The sequence below is a fragment of the Ipomoea nil genome, unplaced genomic scaffold, assembly GCF_001879475.1.
Source record: "Ipomoea nil cultivar Tokyo-kokei standard unplaced genomic scaffold, Asagao_1.1 scaffold3199, whole genome shotgun sequence".
Lineage (NCBI taxonomy): Eukaryota > Viridiplantae > Streptophyta > Magnoliopsida > Solanales > Convolvulaceae > Ipomoea > Ipomoea nil.
The window spans coordinates 324,212-345,117 of record NW_017619627.1 but is presented as its reverse complement, the minus strand read 5'-3'; the positions used below and the strand labels follow the sequence as shown (position 1 = coordinate 345,117).

At 38.6% G+C, this 20,906-nt stretch overlaps 2 protein-coding genes across 4 annotated transcripts; one reads left to right on the top strand and one right to left on the bottom strand.

Moving 5' to 3' along the window:
* Nucleotides 1-798: 798 nt before the first annotated feature.
* Nucleotides 799-20,314, top strand: LOC109168394 (probable polyol transporter 6). Of its 3 annotated transcripts, none has more exons than XM_019317405.1 (3): nt 799-836; nt 994-1,157; nt 1,513-3,112. In XM_019317405.1, the coding sequence occupies exons 2-3, from the start codon at nt 1,061-1,063 to the stop codon at nt 2,889-2,891; spliced, it is 1,476 nt and encodes a 491-aa protein (XP_019172950.1). In that variant the 5' UTR covers nt 799-836; nt 994-1,060; the 3' UTR covers nt 2,892-3,112. The 3 variants fall into 3 exon arrangements, with proteins under 3 accessions (XP_019172950.1, XP_019172951.1, XP_019172949.1); XM_019317406.1 differs by lacking the exon at nt 799-836 and adding an exon at nt 20,304-20,314 and having other exon boundaries at nt 984-1,157; nt 1,513-2,909; XM_019317404.1 differs by lacking the exon at nt 799-836 and having other exon boundaries at nt 984-1,157.
* Nucleotides 9,568-12,945, bottom strand: LOC109168396. The gene is made up of 4 exons (XM_019317409.1): nt 12,605-12,945; nt 12,277-12,492; nt 9,899-10,039; nt 9,568-9,787 (listed from the first exon to the last, which is right to left on the bottom strand). Exons 1-3 carry the CDS (start codon nt 12,863-12,865, stop codon nt 9,974-9,976), a joined length of 543 nt encoding a protein of 180 aa, XP_019172954.1. The 5' UTR covers nt 12,866-12,945; the 3' UTR covers nt 9,568-9,787; nt 9,899-9,973.
* Nucleotides 20,315-20,906: the final 592 nt, after the last annotated feature.

Below are 20,906 nucleotides of genomic sequence, written 5' to 3'. Positions count from 1 at the left end.
AGTAACATTTTCCACCTCTACTTTCAGTGGTTTTGAAGTCTGCTAAATCGGTGTGAATTAGTTCTAAAATAGATGATGTTCGATTATTCACTTTTGAGAACGAACTTCTAGCAAACTTAGCTTCAACGCAAATTTCACATTGTGTGCATGCATCATTAGACAATTTTGGCAACATATTCATGTTTTTTAGTCTATTTAAGCACTTTGTACCAACATGTCCTAATCTATTATGCCAGAGATTTAACGAACAACTATGTAAGCAGAAGATGAAGCTTTATTATTAGCATTGTTTGAAATGAAATCACAAGTAGTTGAACCATCTAAAGCAATATAATTTCTAGCTACAGAAGCATCTAACACAAAAAAGACCTCCACACAAATATCCATTTCCAAGATATTTTCCACAGTGAGTCAGAACCTGACAGTCAGACTCAAAAACCATTTTTATTCCAACCTTATTGAATAGGCCTCCAGAAATCAGGTTTCTACGTAGGGAAGTGACATAAAACACATTTTTGCAATAACAGAAGCGTTCCTAAATAAAGCAAGACACATAATAACAGAAGCTTTCCTAAATAAAGCAAGACACATAATAACAGAAGTCAGCAAATTTTGCTCCATTCAATTGACTTGGACTCCTCTTATCCAGAAAATCTACTTTCCTTCTCTGATCCCACGCATTTTACGTCGTTTTTTTCCCTTAATTTTCTATGTATGAACGGAAGTAGTGTATAATGCTTCACACCCATTCTAAGTGTTGAGGTAAATCTGGTGAAAAAACATCTTTACAGTTCGGGTTTGTGTAATGTCCACTTGAGGGCGTGTGGGTTCCACAGGTGCTGTGCATGCAGAAAATATTGCAGTTTTGTCTTTGCAGTTTTGTCTCTTGCAATATAGATTTTGTCTTCTGTATCTACCTGTATTTGTGTGTATATATATATACCATGGTTTCAGATTGAGAATGGTAACACTAGTTTTCTTGATTTCCATCAGAATATAGGAAGATCAGAGAAACTAATAAGTCAGAGGGAGGTTGGTTGAATTGATTGTATTGGATCCAATGGAGAAAGGTGTAGGAGAAGGCCATGGAGGGCTCAACAAATATGCCCTGGGTTGTTCCCTGGTTGCTTCCATGATATCAATCATCTTCGGCTATGGTGAATCCATCGTTTACTCTTTTGATTTTATCTAATTTATTTTTCTGAATAAAGAAAAATCCTCTATTATACTAAATCTCACCTTATGATCTAACAAACAAATTAAAGGAACAAAGTCAGAAGGTAAATGAGTTGTTTTAATTTGACTGGCTCAAACCAAGACAATATATTGTCCTTATTGTATGGTGTTTGTAGGAGTATATAATTTTAAGTAAATAAATATGTTAAAATTTTATGTTTCTAACTTGTTAATTTCTATTTCAGTATTTTTTGTTTAGAAACTAACTGTTTTTTAATAATTTCATGAGAGCTTTTAATTTCTGCTAAGGCTTCTTTGTTTAATTTGTACTTGCAGATACTGGTGTGATGAGTGGAGCAATGATCTATGTGAAGGACGAGTTCCACATCGGCAACGGGAAAACGGAGATTCTGGCCGGAATACTTAACCTCTGCGCTTTGGTTGGGTCACTTTGTGCGGGAAGAACCTCCGATGCTATTGGGCGGCGTTACACCATCGTTCTGGCCGCCGTCATCTTTTTGCTGGGCTCAGTTCTGATGGGCTACGGCCCAAACTACGGCGTGTTGATAGCGGGAAGATGCACGGCGGGAATCGGCGTCGGCTTCGCGCTGATGATCGGCCCGGTTTACTCCGCGGAAGTGTCGTCTCCGTCCACGCGTGGCTTCCTCACAGGCCTCCCGGAGCTTGGGATAAGCATAGGGATATTGCTGGGATATCTCTCGAACTTCATCTTCTCCGGACTGCCACTAAAGATAGGATGGAGAGTGATGCTGGGGATTCCCGCAATCCCGTCGTTATTCTTAGCCATCGGAGTCCTGAAAATGCCCGAGTCGCCGCGGTGGCTGATCTTGCAGGGCCGGCTCGGGGAAGCCACGAAAATCATGTACAAGGTTTCCAACGGCGCGGAAGAAGCGGAGGCTCGGTTGTCGGACATGAAACTAATCGCCGGAATCGACGAAAAGTGCAAAGACGACGTTGTGAAGATCGAGAAAGATTCTCAAGGCAAAGGCGCGTGGCATGAGCTGCTAATCAAGCCCACCCCGACCGTGCGGTGGATGTTGATGGCGGCCGTCGGGATTCATTTCTTCGAACACGCCACCGGGATCGAGGCCGTCATCCTCTACAGCCATAAGATCGTGGAGGGGGCCGGAATCGAGGATAAAAGAAAAAAGATCCTCTTCACCGTCGGAGTCGGTCTCACCAAGTTCATTTTCGTCGTCACCGCAACTTTCTTGGTGGATAGAGTGGGCAGGAGAAAGCTCCTCTTAACCAGCGTGGGTGGAATGGTTATCTCACTGTTTGGGCTCGGGACTTTCCTCACTATAGTCCACCAACACCCTGGCGAAAGGATCATTTGGGCATTGGTACTAAGCATCATCACCACTTATGCTTTTGTCATGTCCTTCAACATTGGCCTTGGGCCGATCACCTGGGTGTACAGTGCCGAGATTTTTCCGATGAAACTCAGGGCCCAAGGCGCCTCCATCGGCGTGGCGGTGAATAGGTTGATGAATGCAACGGTTTCCATGACTTTCTTGACAATCTCCGATACCATCACAATTGGAGGAGCTTTTTACATGTTTGCTGGGATTTCGGTCATCGCTTGGCTCTTCTTTTTCGTCTTCTGTCCCGAGACTAAGGGCAAGTCTTTGGAAGAAATGGAAATCCTTTTCACTCCAAAATCCTCCTCAATTAACAAAAACAATTCCAAATAGTTGGCTACATCTAAACTTGTCAACTACTATTACTTCACTACTCTAGCTTGCAAAGTGGTAAGTTATGCATGTATAGTGTATGACTCAACACCTAGACTAGTAGTGTGTAAAGAGAATGGGAAAATAAGTGTAGCTCCAGAGTGGTGAGTGATCGAGATACTAGTACCGAGCTCATTATGTAATCTCCTTTGTCTTTCAGTAATGACATTCTTGTTTATTAATTACTTTTCGTCAATGTTCGACACACCTAACTAATAAGGACAAATTATTGTGTAGATCATAGTTTACATAGTGCTATGCAGACCATAACAAAATTTATATTTTTAATATACTAAAAGTACATTATTTGTATATTAAAATTAAAGTATACAAAATAATGACACCTTTCAATACTCAAATAATGTTTTTTTTTTTTTTTATCAAGAAAGGAGGGAGCTGAGATATCCCCAGAACCTCAGCAGAGGTTCCTCAAGCTTCATGTCTAGCCCAACAGCAGCCTAGCCTGTCCTCCTCAATTGTCTCCATAATTTCCCTATGAGGTGTCTCAAAATCTCTCCATGTCCCCGTATTTTTCTTGCCCATTTTAGCGAGTCCATCTGCCGTTTGGTTTTGCTCCCTTAGCACATGAATAATGTTGATGTCACATGTTTTTCGTAGCCAGCTTTGGCATGCTTTGACTAGGTTCCTTGTAGTACCTCTCATCTCCAATTCCCCATTAATCCACTTCACAGCTTCTAGGCAATCGCTCTGGACTTGGAGTTTACGGATGCCTCTTTTCCACGCCCAAATTAGCCCTTTAAGAATAGCTTCAGTTTCAATCACACTGGCCTGCTTACTTTTGCAGGACCTGCTGAAGCCTCCTTGCCAACTTCCTGTGTGGTCTCTCAGCACGCCACCCTAGCCCGCAACCTCCTCATTGACGCTTCCATCAACATTGAGGCATGGCACGCCATTATTAATACTAAAAGTACATTAATTGTGTACTAAATATACGTTATTTGATAATACGATTCACACAGTTGTGCGGACCATGGTCCACACAATAATGATTGACTAATAAGTTGCTCCGTAATTGATTTAGTTAAAGTGTTTGGAAAAGACATTTATGGGGGTGTATAAATAGTTGAAATCCAACCATAAACCTCAATATTTCAGAATGTTCTTTCTACCCACTCTTACAGCACGTTTGGTTCACGGAATGAATTTTGAGGTAATAGGAATGCTATTCCATAAGGAATGGAATATGCAAGAAATAGAATAGGAATTGTATTCTATTGTTTGGTTCGCGGAAGGAATAGACTTTAGGAATTATATTACAGTATTTGATTGATTTAAGGAATAGAAATGAAATATGTTTTAAAAGACATAAATACCCTTATAAAAATATGTGATGGTGGTGGCGATGATGGTGGCGGCGGCGGTGGTGGTGGTGGCGATGGTGGTGGCGGTGGTGGTGATGGTGGCGGTGGCGGTGGTGGTGCTGCTGGGGTGGTAGTGGTGGTGGTGGCGGTGACAGTGGTGGGGCCGACGATGGTGGTGGTGACGGTGACGGTTGTGGCAGTGGTGGTTGGGGCGGCGATGGTTGTGGCGGTGGTGCTGCTAGGTGGTGGTTCTGGTGGCGGCGGCGATGGTGGTGGTGGTTGCGACGGCGATGGTGGTGGTGGTGGTGGTGGCGACGACGGTGGTGAAATAGAATAAATTTATATATAGGATAAAAAAATTAGGTTAAAGAAAGGGGTAAAAAATAAAATAGATTCTAAAATCTATTCTTGAGCGTTCAGTAATAGGCTAATACCAGGGGGGCCCTAGTAATAGCTATTACCTTATTTGAGGTAATAGGCTATTACCAGGAATATTATTCCTGGTAATAGAAATGGTTACCAAACAAAGGCAAATTATGCCCTGGACACGGGCCCAAAACGACATCGTTTTTAAAAAAAAACGCGCCATTTAGTTAAAAAAAAAAAAAAATCGCGCGCGTTTTGCCGTTAACGGCGTTATTTTTTTTTTTTGATTATGAATGTACAGTTATGCCGTTATGAATGTACAGTTATGCAATTATAAAATTATGAACACAGAGCTCTAACATTATGAACTTACAATTATGAACATATATAGTGATAAAATTATGACCATGGAGCTTTAAAATTGTGAATATAGAGCTTCGAAGATTATGAATGTACAGTTATAGAGTTATGAATCTACAGTTATGGAGTTATGAATCTACAGTTATGAGATTATGAATCTACAGTTATGGAATTATGAATGTACAGTTATTGATCGAATTATGAACAAAGAGCTCTAACATTATGAACTTACAATTATGAACATATAGTGATAAAATTATGAACATAGAGCTCTAAAATTGTGAACATAGAGCTTCAAAAATTATGAATGTACAATTATGGAGTTATGAATGTACAGTTATGACGTTATGAATGTACAGTTATAGAGTTATGAATGTACAGTTATAGAGTTATGAACGTACAGTTATGGAGTTATGAATGTATAGTTATTAACATATAGTAATAAAATTATGAACATATACTTCTATAACAAAGTGATCTGAAATTATAAAAAAAAAAAAAAAAAAAAAGAAGGAGATAACAGTGCCTAACGGCACTGTTACCCGTGTCCAGCAAGCATGCTGGACACGGGTCCAAGGCATAACGATTGCCAAACAAAGGAATAGGCCTATTACTGGGAATGCTATGCCATTCACTGCCTATTCCGTGAACCAAACGGGCCATTAATGTTTTTGAACGTACTCCTCACCTCCCACATAGAAGAACAATATGGTACCATTGGATCACAAGGTCATTGATAATACTTCTTAAATTTTACTCCCTGATGGGGCGGGCAAACTACTTTTTTCATGTAAATCCCAATATAAGTGTTTACGTCAAGATTTTATGTATAGAAATAAAAGTTTTGAGAGTAAAATATGATATTACATGTAGTATTTTCCATTCTTCAAGGATAATCACGGAGGTGTGATTGACACATTATTAATATCTCAAAGACTAAGTTTATCCAATATATGAGACATACAATAAATGGGAGAACTTGAGTATATTGTCCTCATAATCTGACCAAATTATATTGTGCACCGCGGTGCATACTTGATTATGCACCGCGTATCAAAACGACGTCGTTTTGATTAATGAAAAGAAACGGCATCCGTTTCCCGCCGTTCTGCACCTTTTCGCAAAAAGTAACTCTGTTATTCAACTTCATTTTGTATACACTGCAGTTTCAGTTCAACACAATTACAATTTCATTTCAATATAACTACAGTTTCATTCAATATTTATAGACTCAAATATGTGAATATGTTATTTAATTTTATTTTATATAAACTATAGTTTTATTAAAACACAACTACATGATCATTTTGATATAATTATAACTTCATTGTACAATATGCACTCAAATATGTGAAATGTTATTCAGTTTCATTTCACCATAACTATAGTATCATTTTGATATAACTGCAGTTGCATTTGATAATATAAAAAATACGTGAAGCAGTATCGGTTTAGATATACTGTAGTGTCAGTGGGTAATTAACATACAAAAAATGCGCGTTTCATTAACACTAAGGGTGCACCGTTTCTTTACTTAAAGAAACGGCGCCGCTTTGACCACACCGATATAATGACTGATAAAATTACAATGAAGTCTTATGAACGTTTTACACGGGCCGTCCCACATAGTGGTTGTTGACTTAATTAATTTATTAATTGTTTATTCTACTTTATGCTAGCTGCAATATAATATCAGTTGAAATTTAAATTGGGGTTAAGGGCAGCTAGATTGCGATTAGAATTAAAGAAGATTATTTGATATAATTAATTGCAATTTAAAGAATGCGTTTTATATATATATTTTTTTGGTAGAAATTGAAAGAATGCGTTACTGCAACACAAACTATACAATTAATAATTGACTTTTACTTGGGGTAACCCCAGTCAAGATGGCAAGTTATCCACACTTGTAATTATAAGGTCATGAGTTCGAATTTTTGCCTTCTTGGTTTGAGCTGGTCAGCTATGGATAACCTAGGCTGGTTTACCTTCTTTGTCGACTAGGATAACAAGGCAGGGTTTACTCACACTCGAAAGAGTTGTGGGGTTTCCCTTGACTTTTACTTGGATTCATAATTCATTTGATATTTTTATTTTGAGATAGGGTTGTGTATACTTATTAGGGTTAAGTTTGATATGCTATGCTATGATATGGCGTCGTTTTTGCCACATATATATATATATATACTAGTATTGTGTACGCGCGATGCGCGAAAAATTCATGCCCAATATTAAAACATTGATAAATACAAATAATTAAAAATTATAATTTGAATTATATATATACAAATAATATATGTATTTTGTACACACACATATATAATTTATCATTCATAGAAATTTAATTAAAATATAATTAAGTATTAAATTAATATATAATGATTTTAATAAAATGATAATTAAAAATAAGAAAAAGATATGATAGATATAGGTGTATGGTAATAATGATGTGTTATTAAAGTTAGAATTAAAAATTAACGGTGTTATAACGGTGTAATGGTAGTTTTGTCTAATAACATTGGAATGTACAACATTTAAACTAAAATGTACACATTTATTTGCATACAAAAAGAGGGACATAAATCAATGACATAACTTTCATTGAGGCTTATTATGTTTATATATATATATATATATATATATATATATATATATATATATATATATATTTAAATGAGGGCACCAATATTTAAACTCTATTTTTTCTCCCTATTTAAACTTTATAAATCTATCTAAATTCAATAAAATTATTTTTTTCTTCATTATCCTATATTTTCTTCATACCTAAACTCTACCAATTTTTTTTTATCTCTCATCAACTAATATATATATATATATATATATATATATATATATATATATATATATATATACACACACACACACACTTGATAGATTGTTAGAGCATCCACACTTGTGCATATTGTGGGGAGATTTCAGCATTAATTCTTCCCTACATGAGATAATAACTAGTGTGGAGGGGAGATAATTGAAAAAGAATTGTTCTGCAAATGAAGAGATAATGCAGAAATGGTGGGACCCACCACAAAAACCACCACTGGTGACAGCCACGCGTGGCTGTCACCAGTGCGCACCGCGCGCGCCTGACAGTCTGAATTTTTTTTTTTTAAAAAAAAATTAATTTTCCTTTTTTTTTTTCTCTCCCCTCCCATCTTCTCTTTCCTAATCACTCTTACATTATCCCCTATTCTCCCCAACAAATGTGGATGCTCTTAGGCATAAGCATAGAACTATTATTTGCAATAATAGCAATTTGAAATTGTGAACAACAACAAGGTGTTAATGTTTGTAGCCCCAAATTGTTATTGTGAATAGTAAGTTCACTATTCATAATAACCTGTTGATATATATATATATATATATATATATATATATATATATATATATATTAATACTATATATATTTTTTATGCAACTTCTAATTATATTTTTAAATATTTTTATTTGATCAGTTCTTTTACTATAAATTTTAGTGTTCAATATTGTTATGAATTTATAATTAAATAGTTTCTTTTTATTGATGCTTATTAATAATATATAAGTAATTAGCGAAGTCTCAGAATACTATGGATAAAAATAATACTGTTGAAAATGTTGATGTGGGTGAAAACTATATAATAAGAAGAATTTTATGATATATTATAACATGTTTTGTAAGAGCATCCTTATCAGTTGAGGTTGTTTCTCAGTTATTTGTGGATCCCAGCATCCACCTCATCCTCCACCATCTTATTCAATCACAAAAAAACCCTTCTCAACATCAGTTTTGAGTTATTTATCAATTTTTTATGGACCCACCATTTAACCCACTATATTTTAATTATTTCTCTTACCTACTGGGCCCACAAATATACCATACTTTGCAGGAGAAATATTTTTGAAATAACTCCTCCCCACATCTAGTGTGGATGTTTTAAGAAAATTATAAATGATAAGAATCAAAATCATTGAAAGTTTGTAAGGATATATTTAATTTAGAATTTCAATGAATTCTGTAGACTTTTTAAAATAAAAAGTTTATCAATATTTTTTATATAGATTTTTATAGAGTTTTATAAAGTTTTAAAAAAATTTGAACATCTCTGTGAAAGTCAATCAAAATTTATTAAAATCAATCATTTTATAATAAGTATACAAAAGTCAGTCATGATAGAATACACCTCTGACCTCCCTTAGACTCTCCACATTTTACCATATAACTTCTTTGTAATTCAAAATATGCTACTCGGTATAAGCTAAGTCTTGGACGTGACCAAATTTTCTCTCTTCTTTTTTTGTTTTTCATTTTTTTTCAATGTATAGGTAGTAAACATGTTTTCCTTTTTCCTTTCATTTTGTTTTACCATGAATAGGAAAACATGTTTTCATTTATGCACAAAATTTCATACTCTATTTAATTCAGTCTGACAGTCTTTGCTTGATTCGTGAAATTGTGACTTACCATAAAAGAATAAAGAGATGTGGTTAAATGATTAATGTAAGGCAATCAAGATTAAGCATAGGTGAGAATGTGAGATAAGGGTGACCAACTGGGAAGTGAACATAATGCATGCTAAGATCCATCAATATAATCCCATATAGATGTGCATTCACTTTCCAAGACTTTGTATTTTGTACTGGCTATAGATTATATCATCAAGAATTCATAATAATCAACAATAATATTATTACCGGTGCGCACCCAAAAAAAAAATATTATTACTGCTAAATACTATTGCTATATCAAAAATTTCTATTTCATGAATTAATTAAAATCAAAGCACTGTTTCACTTTCCCTCGTACATGTCCTGCAGCAAGACAAGAAAAGGACAGGAAAATATTTTTTAGTGTCTGTTATGCTCCTGTTGTAAAAAGGAAGGACCTATTATTATTATTATTATTATTTTTCCCAAACATACCTGCACTTTATCATAAATCAGAGAAGGCCTATAGATATTAATGAAATTTTTTTTGCACCTCAACAACACTCCGCCTCAAATTCTCCACACTGCCTCAAATTCTCTTCTTTCTTCTTTCGTTAGACTTGATTTGTGTAATGCCTGAAATGATATAACTCCATACGAGAATAACATAAGAATAGGAGAATACACGTAGAAAAGCAGTACAAACAGCATCAAAATTTCAGTCGTTGGCCATCCCAGAGTTAGAGAAGACCTGCCGCCTCCAAGGAAGCTACATTCACAATATAGCAATGCCCAAAACTTTGTCATACTTAAGAACCACAGAAATAAAGTCTTTCAGTGATGCTATGGTCTGAATTCAACAACCTACAACCTAGTACTCTGCTATCAAGAAAGATGAGTGTGCAAGGCAATTGTTCCAACATCAATGACGGATGATCACTTTTGCTGAGAACACCAAAGTGGTTAAAACTGTGGAAAGTTGACACTAATATGCACTCTCTTCACCGTTAGTTTAAGCACTCTCATCATGACAATGATATGTAAACTTTTCTCCACTACTGCACTAATAAGCAAAACACTGTGTGCATGCATGTACAAGGAATCTAGGAATATGGAAAACATGCATCATTAAGTACAAGTCACAATCAGAAGAAGCAACTTAGCTAAGAAATCTACTTCTTGTATCAGAAGAGCTAGAGGGAAAATAAAACAACTAAATTCCTCAAAGAAATTCCAAACTTATAGAATTTAACAGGATAGGAAGAGGGTGATTTTCCAGCTAGATTTACATTGGAGAGAAGGCATGCTATTCTCCAATGTACAGATGTACTATTTACATTTTTATATATGAAATTATATAAAGAATACCATAGAAAAGTTTCAAATGTTCAGGATAGAGAGCATTATCAAAGAGAAGACCCAAAAAAGAGTAGCCAGAGGATAGATAAATACATAAAGGGTAAAGGCATTAAAATGTTAGCTGTCAAATTCAATAGTCATGATAATAAAACAATGAAAGGAATTTAGGAGAACTTCATCATTAGGATATTGGTGCAAGATGATGGACTCTAGTCGTTGAGAAATATCAAATATTGACTTGCTCCAATATCAAATTCAATAGTCATGATAATAAAACAATGAAAGGAATTTAGGAGAACTTCATCATTAGGATATTGGTGCAAGATGATGGACTCTTGTCGTTGAGAAATATCAAATATTAACTTGCTCCAATATCCTTTCATATCTTCTACCCCCACTTCCCTCCTGTGCACCTTTCTTCATTAATGTATTTTATAAATATGTATGTGGTTCTGTCATCCGTGTTGTGATTGGTGATGTTTAGGTTGCAATGGGTTCAACTGAGCACAAATGACAGAGATGGCTGTGGTTGTCAAGCTGAAGGTGTGGTGTGGATCTATACGTTTCTAGAGTGATGAAAGTTGACAATGCATTACACGTTTTTTAACATTATCAAGATAAGAAAGTTAGGCATGGCCGTCTAGTTCATTCCAATAGAACAGGCATAGGGATATAATGCCGAAGGCGAAATATGAAAGCAATAGCCATCTTCTATCATATAGAAGGTAAATGAATGAAACAATAATCTAAATAAATACTTCCACTGAGCCATACAGAAGAACATTGCCTAGATTCTAGATTGATTATTACACATTCATGTTTCAGAAAATTATAACAAGGCATAGTTGCTTTGATATTAGAGATTCTGTTAGGGAGTATGATGATTCATAAGAAAAAGATGGCACAACACCGCAAATGCAACTTACTAGTTCTAATTACCCCCAAATTCCTTATCAAGTTCCTTTTTTTTTTTTTTTGTAAAATTTCTTCACAAATAAATTGTCAAGTGCATTCTACTATTAAGTGATAGTAATATGCAATAATTATAGGCAAGAGATTCAATTAAAGCCACAACTAGTCATCTAAATAATTATGATAAAACATAAAGGAAGTCAAGATTTCTTGGCTATATTTCCACATGTCGTGTTTTGATATATAATTAATGATGCACCAACATACTTGTACCAGTCATCATTTAATATGCTCTGAACAGAAAGCATTTAGTTCTCTGCATTCTATCCTATCACATAATGTCAATAAGTTGCAGTCATCTTTACTAAAATACACAGCACTTTACATTTCTGCTGCAAGGAAGGCTTATGATTCCTTCATCTTTATAACTAAAATACACAGCATTTTACATTTCTGCTGCAAGGAAGGCTTATGATTCCTAGACTCGGCCTTCAAAAACACAATAATGCATTCCTAGTTCCTACCATTGCCAGATAAATCAACAAATTCGATAGTCGCTCAAAGATTCATATTAATGAACTGAAAATCGAGAGGACACTAACCGATGAGTGGAGAGGTGGGGGCTCTGCATGTATGTAGCGAATAGACATCTTAGCTATCTCAGAAATGGCGGCCTCTCGGACGTCAGAGACCTCACTTATCAAATCCTCATAGGCGGCCTCGAATGCTTCCTGCCAGAACTTCGGCAATGTGATCCGACGACTGTTAGTGTAGACATACCATATGTGCTTCACCATATTCTCTCGGTCCTCCATCTCCTGGAGTTAATAATTTCCCACCAATGTCAATATTACACGAACTCCAAATATATCCAACATAAACGAATGAAAATTCTACTAGGAAGCTTAAGATAGGGTACTGAGTACTCACGATGACGTCTAGATCTTCGTGGATAGCAATGTCGATGTCGTGGGATACACTGTTGAGATTGCCGGCCGACCACCGGAGAGTCACTGTGCCGGTTAACATCGACCAGAAGGACAGCAGTAACATAGCCGCCAGAGCCCAAAACTTGTATCGGGATCGGCCAAATACAACCGAACCGGGACTCTCCTTCTTCGAGTGCGCGGTTGCCGATGATGTTAAATGCGCCGCCGGCGATGATACTGGTAAAAAGTTATCACCCTTCATTGCTTTACGTTTCGGTTATTTGATTCCGGCAATCACCCTGAGAAACTAGGCTGCGGAAGAATGAGCCGATCCAGAGCCAGATTTTGCGTAACGTAGTATCATCGAAACGATTGATCAAGTAAAAATGGGCCGCCACAATTAATGGGCTCTATCCAAATCCAAGCCCATATCTGGAAAAGCCCACAAATAAAAGACCGCGGCAATTTATATCCTACACCACGGCGCGCGTTGCACTATGCGCCCAGATGCAAAACGACGTCGTTTTAATTATTTTTTTTTTTGAAATTTCCCGCCCCAGCGAATGGCAGTAGTTTTTTCTTTAAAAAAAAAACCCGCTGTTCAAGAATGTACATAATGTTATACTAGAATACACATAATGCTATACATGAATGTACATAATTATATAACAAAATATACATACTCTTTTTAAAAGATAATACATAATCTAACATAATACATAATAAACATAAACTTTTAACATAATACACATCAACTCTTAACATAATACACACAAATTTTCTGATTCGGATGTACATAATTGTATAAAAAGAATGTACATAATTGTATAAAAAATACACATAACTGTATGAACCAATACACATAACGTTGTGAACAAATACACATAACGTTGTGAACAAATACACATAATCTCAGCAACTTCCTACCGCGCCTCCCAACACTACCCCAAAACGACGTCGTTTTGGGAGGCGCGCGGCGCACAGTGCTATGTGCGCCGTGGTGTAGGATATAACGATTGAAAGATCGCAAATTATGCTGTGGACTCGTGTCCACAATGCATTGTGGACATGAGTCCAAAACGACGTCGTTTTTAGGGAAAACGCGGCATTTTAGTTAAAAATAAATAAATAAATTGATTTTGTCTCGCCGTTAACGGCGTTAATGGCGTTATTCGTTTGTGGCATTATGAATGTACAGTTATAGAATTATGAATGTACAGTTATGAAATTATGAATGTACAGTTATGGAATTATGAATGTAAGTTATGGAATTATGAACACAGAGCTCTGACATTATGAACTTACAATTATGAACATATAGTGATAACAATTATGAACATAGAGCTCTAAAATTGTGAACATAGAGCTTCGAAAATTATGAATGTACAGTTATGAAATTATGAATGTACAGTTATGGAATTATTAACACAGAGCTCTGACATTATGAACTTACAATATGAACATATAGTGATAAAATTATGAACATAGAGCTCTAAAATTGTGAACATAGAGCTTCGAAAATTATGAATTTACAGTTATTGTATTATGAATGTACAGTTACGGAATTATGAATGTACAGTTATGGAAGTATGAATGTACACTTAGATTACAAGCTAGAGTCCTATAGGAAAGCTACCACCAAAGTCTCCTATACAATAGACTAGAATAACCAACTAATCTACAGCCACAAATATATAAACTATAATATAACATAACTATAATATTATTACTAACACACCCTCTCAAGCACAAGGTTGGAGGATGAAAACATTGAGTTTGGCTCGGAGAGTCTGAAAGTGCGGAGCTGGTAGCGGCTTGGTGAAGATGTCTGCCAGCTTGTCTTTTGTAGAGACAAAGTTAACAATGAAATTCCCTGATGCGACCTTGTCCCGGACGAAGTGATAGTCGATTTCAACATGTTTTGTGCGTGCGTGGAAAACTGGATTAGCCGCAAGGTATGCGGCCCCTAGATTATCGCATCACAGTGTGGCCGGTTTGCCAGAGTGTAGCCCGAGTTCACGAAGTAACGAGACGACCCATGTGACCTCTGCAGAGACGTCGACGAGCCCTTTGTATTCAGCCTCTGTGGAGGACCTGGCCACTGTGCGTTGCTTGCGAGAGACCCATGAAACAAGATTATCCCCAAGAAATACTGCGTATCCACTGGTGGACTTGCGGTCAACTGGGCATCCGGCCCAGTCGAAATTAGTGAAAGCATGAAGATCGGAGGATGGTGACGGAGTCAACCGTAGCCCGTAGTCCTGGGTCCCCTTGATATACCGAAGAACTAGCTTGAGCAGCGCCTAGTGACCATGAGTGGGAGAGTGCATGAATTGACATAGCCTGTTAACGGAATAGGAGAGATCTGGCCGAGTGATAGTCAGGTACTGAAGAGCCCCGCAATCCGACGATATTGTGTTGGATTGTCAAAAGGATCAAGTGACGGCGTCGCTGGTTGTGTGACTACGGCCGGTGTTGCCAGGGCTTTGCAGTCGGTCATGCCTGCTCTGGTCAAGATATCCTTCATGTGTACCTACACTGTGACAGTATGAGCCCATTCTTAGTGGATAGAGTTTCAATTCCCAAAAAGAAACTTGATGTACCCAGATCTCTAATCTTGAAAGTCGTTGCTAGCTGAAGCAGAAGAGTATCAATCAATGCTGAGTTGTTACCCATCATGATGATGCCGTCGACATAAACCAGCAGATAAACGCGAGAGTCCTTCGTTGTGTAAAAAAATAGCGAGACATCGGTTTTGGATGCCACAAACCCTGTGGATGTTAAGAACTCGTGCAAACGCTTGAACCAGGCACGGGGCGCCTGCTTTAGCCCATAGAGAGAGCGTTGTAGGTGACAGACGTGATCCGGATGTGTGAGATCCTCGTAGCCAGGCGGTTGTTTCATATATACTGTTTCGGACAGGTGCCCATTTAGAAACGCATTGTGGACATCCAACTGGCATAGAGTCCATTTGTTTGAAACTGCAAGAGAAAATAAAATGCGTACCGTAGTCGGTTTGACTACAGGACTGAATGTGTCAAAGAAATCCTCACCGCCTACCTGGTTGAACCCCTTGGCTACTAGACGCGCTTTATAGCGCTCAATGGACCCATCGGCCTTGCGCTTGGTACGGTAAACCCACTTGCAGCCGATAATGTTCATATGAGGTGTAGCCGGTATTAGTTGCCACGTGTTGTTATGAAAGAGGGCATTGAACTCTTGATCCATGGCATCCCGCCATTACGGGTGTCCTACGGCTTGAGAGTAACAAGTGGGGTCCACAGTTGTGTTCAGGGCGAAGAATTGTTCCCCTGTACCCCGAGTTTTCCGCTGTGTGCGCATTGTGTGTCCCCCTTCATGAGGTTGTGCACGAGACACAACAGTCGATGGGGGTGCCTCTATATCCCTAGGCTCTGGCTGCTGTGCGAGTGGAGTTTTGTCCAGTACGAATGGATTACCGGGGCGCACCACCACGGGCCCGGCTCTCCAGGGTGTAGTAGCAGAGTTTGGACTGGAGTCAACCTGCAAAGAAGTCTGCAAAGCAAACGGGAAGACCGACTCATCAAACCGAATATGACGGCAGATGAATATCTTCCCCGTGGTTACGTCCATACAGCGATATCCCCTAAATGAAACTGGGTAACCTAGAAAGACACAGGGTGTAGAGCGGTATTCTATCTTGTGCCAATTATAAGGCCTAAGATATGGATAGCATCTACACCCGAAGACACGGAAGAAGGTGTAAGGCGGGGGTGTAACACCCCCCCAAACATGACCTATATAAAAAGGCCTTAACACATGCAGATCATACAACAACACACTAGCACAGCGGAAGATAAAACGATAACTGGATAAAAGGAATCCAAACAGGGTGTTATGCCACGTCTACCAACCATGGTAAACGCTACGACGGTCAAATCTGCAATGTGTATACATCTATCCCAAAGACATCAGTCTAAAACTACATTGGCACACAGGCCACAAAACAAGGATAAAGGTACTAAGCTACCGGCCACTAGACATCGCGCTCGTCTAGACATCACCTGAAAGAACACAAAGATAAACATTGGGACGACGCCCGGTCAGCGAATAATGCTGGTAACCGACCAATACCGTTAAGTATCATACATAGATATGGTATATATACAAAAAAAAAAAAAAAAAAAAAAACATTTTTGAAACGGAATACATATGTATATAAGTCAAAACCAAGATCAATAGCCAACATAAGACTCAACACTCTCAACAAACAACACGGGAACACATCCCAAGACCACAAGAACAACACAACTCAAAAAAGGGTCAAGGCATGATCTATCATCACTCAATAGATCAAAACCCGACAAGCACAACGCCAAAGAATAAGACTTACACACCCGGCAACACATGCCAAGGCAACACATGCCTCCGTGACTACACACGTCACAAGAGAAGAACACACAACACCGGCTACAATAGCCCTCGCAACATCACCCATCACGAGTTGGTATGCCTGCCTTATGCCCTGTTCCAACCTTATGGCTACCACCAACCTTGTTTCTTCTTTCCAACCATTACCTCCAGGACCCCTGTACTTCTTAGTCCAACCTTTTCCCTCCGGGACCGTCATCCCCCACCAACGACCACCAACGAGACCACCAATTTCATAGTACACAAGGTACCGTACACACACACGGCAACACATGCCTTCCCAAGAAATACGTGGACCCATCACTCAGGCCACAACTCCATAATCATGTCACGGCCACCACGAGGACCGCTGCAATACCTTGGTGACTAGTGTCCTATACCACTAATCGTGCAATCCAGGTAAAGCCATACACACCACACCTCAACAGGAATCAATCAACGGATTACAACGAAGGTGTGAAACATACTCAATCAAGGAATGGGTCACAGCCCAACACCAACAACGATGAATAACACAAGTTATCATCAACCAAACGGAAGGTACAAACAACACACATGCTAGCATTTAGACACCAAACTAGCATGCTTATCAACGGGGAAACCAAAGATAGTTCCGAGGAACACACAAGACACATCACGGTTCAACGAAACACAATGTTGAACACTTAGCACGATTCAAGACACCAAAGTCCTACATGGATACCTACCATATAGTTCTAGACATACGAAACATCAAGAAGACACTCAAATAGTTCCACAAAAGAACAACGGGAAGTCAAAAGACCAAATACCGAGTCAAAAGGATCACGGGGAACAAATCCCCCAACAACCACAACATGTACCCCGCGGGTGGACCCACGGGTACCAACACCCACAAGCCACATTCCCGCGGGTGGGGCGACGGGTAGGGCTCTGCCCGCCGTTCCGCCCGCGGGTACATCCATGTGCCCAAAATAATCCCTTCGGAGATTTTTAACTCCAAGCTCAAATTCAAGTCCAAAACATGCCAAATCTCACCCAATACAACAAAATGACTTGAATCAAAGAAAATGCCAAGCAATGGCACACAAGAACCCTAAACACAAGCTCTAGATATGCATTTTCACAAGACAAATGCATAAACACTCACATTTCATAGCAAAACACATGTAGAATCCAAGAAATCACATATAGGTAAGCAAAATAGGTTTTGTAGAGCATGAGTTACCTCTTGTAGACTAAAAGAATTCACTTTACACCTCAACAAGCTCCCCACAAGGCTCACTTTCCAAACCCACTTCAAGAACAAACCAAAAGATCATAAAGATCCTACTTTTAAGAAAAAGACATCTAAGATGGAACCAAAAACACCAATCGTTATGCCATGGAACCGTGTTCACCACGGTTCCAACGGTGTTAGTACACCGTTATCTTTTTTTTTCCTTAATTAATTGCGTGACTTTTCTTCTTCATTTTCACATTTCGCGGTTTCACTTTAATTTGAGGTGAGCAATGATTTCGGACATTCATAAATTATGAATTCATGCCTGCACATTCACTTTGGAACCATGCCTACACATTCCCGTCCGAAATCACGGACATTCATAAATTATGAATCCATGCCTGCACATTCACTTTGGAACAATGCCTACACATTCACTTTGGAACCATGAGATTATGAATTTTCTGTTATGAGATTATGAATTTTCTGTTATGAAATTATGAATTTTCTGTTATGAGATTATGAATGTAATGAAAATTCATAATATCATAACAGAAAATTCATAATCTCATAACAGAAAATTCATAATTTAATAAATATTTTACTTTTATGCGATTATGAATTTTCTGTTATGAGATTATGAATTTTCATTACATTCATAATCTCATAACAAAAAATTCATAATTTGATCAAACGGCGCCGTTAACTCCACATCCGTGATTTTTTTTTTTTGCGTAAAAACGACGTCGTTTGGACTTGTGTTCACCATTCACGATGAACACATTTCCTGGGCATAATTTGCGCAAAAACACAAGATGGACTTAGATCTTACCCTCCTAGATGCCCAAATAGGTAAAAGGTTGAATCTTGGAAGCAAATCTTGAAGTCTTGGCAAGGTCTCAACTTAGCTTGAAGGAAAAGCTACTCACCTTTCTAGAGAGAAGGTAGAGTTAATATTTTAGAAAGTGTAAGGAGTGAAATGGAGATGTCTTCTAGGTTAGGTTACAATACTAACACTTGGTGAAAGGTCAAGAATACCCTTACTAACTTTAGAAAGTGTAAGGAACAAGGGAACTCCCTTCAAGGCTCAAGGTACAACTTGACTTTGGAGTTGACTAGTCAAATACAAGTCCCCAACTATTAAATTTCAGGATTTTAGAAATTAATTATTCAATTGAAATAGGATTAATTACTCAATTAATCCATGAATCGAATTTGGATTTTTGGGGTGTCACATCCTCTCCCCCTTCAAAGAAGCTTCGTCCCCGAAGCTTGGGTACGACGAATTAAAACAAACGGTGATAGGAACAACATTGTGACAAGAGGTTCAATAACAAGCTCTTTGGTCAAAACTCAAAAGGTTTCACAAGAATTCCAAACAAGAGGGAAGGCTTATATCAAATCAAGAATTGTCAAGAGTTTACAAAGGTTGAATTGAGCATCACGAACTCTAGATTTGAAACTCACACCGACTGCTAGACAACAATCAAGAACTAGACAACCAACTCCAACCACCAACTTCTAAGCTAGCTAACAACAAGGCAGCAAGCAAAGCAAGCAAACACACAAGGCAAACAACAAACTACCACCAAGCTAACAACGGCAAAAAGGAAACGGGATTACCACAACACTAGCTAGAACTCCTCACTCTCCACTCCTCGGCCTCTTCAGACTCCTCGGCCTCCTCAGACTCCTCCTCATCTTCGTCTCTGTGGCTCGAACTGGCCTCAACCTGGTCTAGCCTCTGATGCACGGCAACGAACTGCGTCTTCATAAAGGCGAAACCCTCCTCGATCAAACGGTTCTGCTGGCGAAGCAAGGCGACAACGCACTCCTCGTGCGCCATGGCATCATGCTCCCTCTTCGTGCGGGCTTCCCTTCTTCGTCGGTTCTCTTCACTATCCGAATCACTTTCTTCAGCTTCGGCAGCTTCCGGTGCTCCCACCACATCCTCACGATCGGCTTCATCCTCGGCTTCCTCATCACCTCCCAAACTCTGAACGGCGAGGCTCAACTTCCCGGCATGAATGCCAAGCTCAGCTGCCAACTCGGTCATTTCTTCGGGTGATTTCCTTGCAACTTCCTCCAGCGTGATGTACTCACCATCATCCATCTGAAACAGATTACAACTCCGAAGGTTGGCGGCATCCAACACCATCTTTCCCACAGCCTTCGGGAGGAACCCATCTACACTGACACCCTTCCTAACCAAGATCCAACTCAACACCATCCCGTACGGTAAGCTCTTCCGATTGTGATCCCGGCAAAACACCATGTGTTGCAACATCAAAGCTGGCAAGTTGAACTTAACCATATTCTTGAGACAAAAGGCAAAGGTGCACTCCAACTTTCCCAACAAACTGCTTTTGTTGTTATTAGGCAACAAACAATCCGATACCAACATTACCAAAATCCTTTGCTCCGTAGACAACCACTTCTTCTCCGGCCTAGAGGCTTGAGTGAAACCACTCGTACGGCCCAACAAATAGCTCAAGTAGTCACGGTACCCCATGGTATCCGTACTAATCCAAGCATGACCACTGTACTGAGCAATTCCGGTAGCAGACAAACTCAAAAGCTGAGCCAGCCTCTTCTCAGAAAGCACCAATTTTACACCTCTCACTTTAGAAGTGATATCAAGCTTATCACATTCCCTTGTCACAACCATGTGACGATAAAACTCTTTAACCAG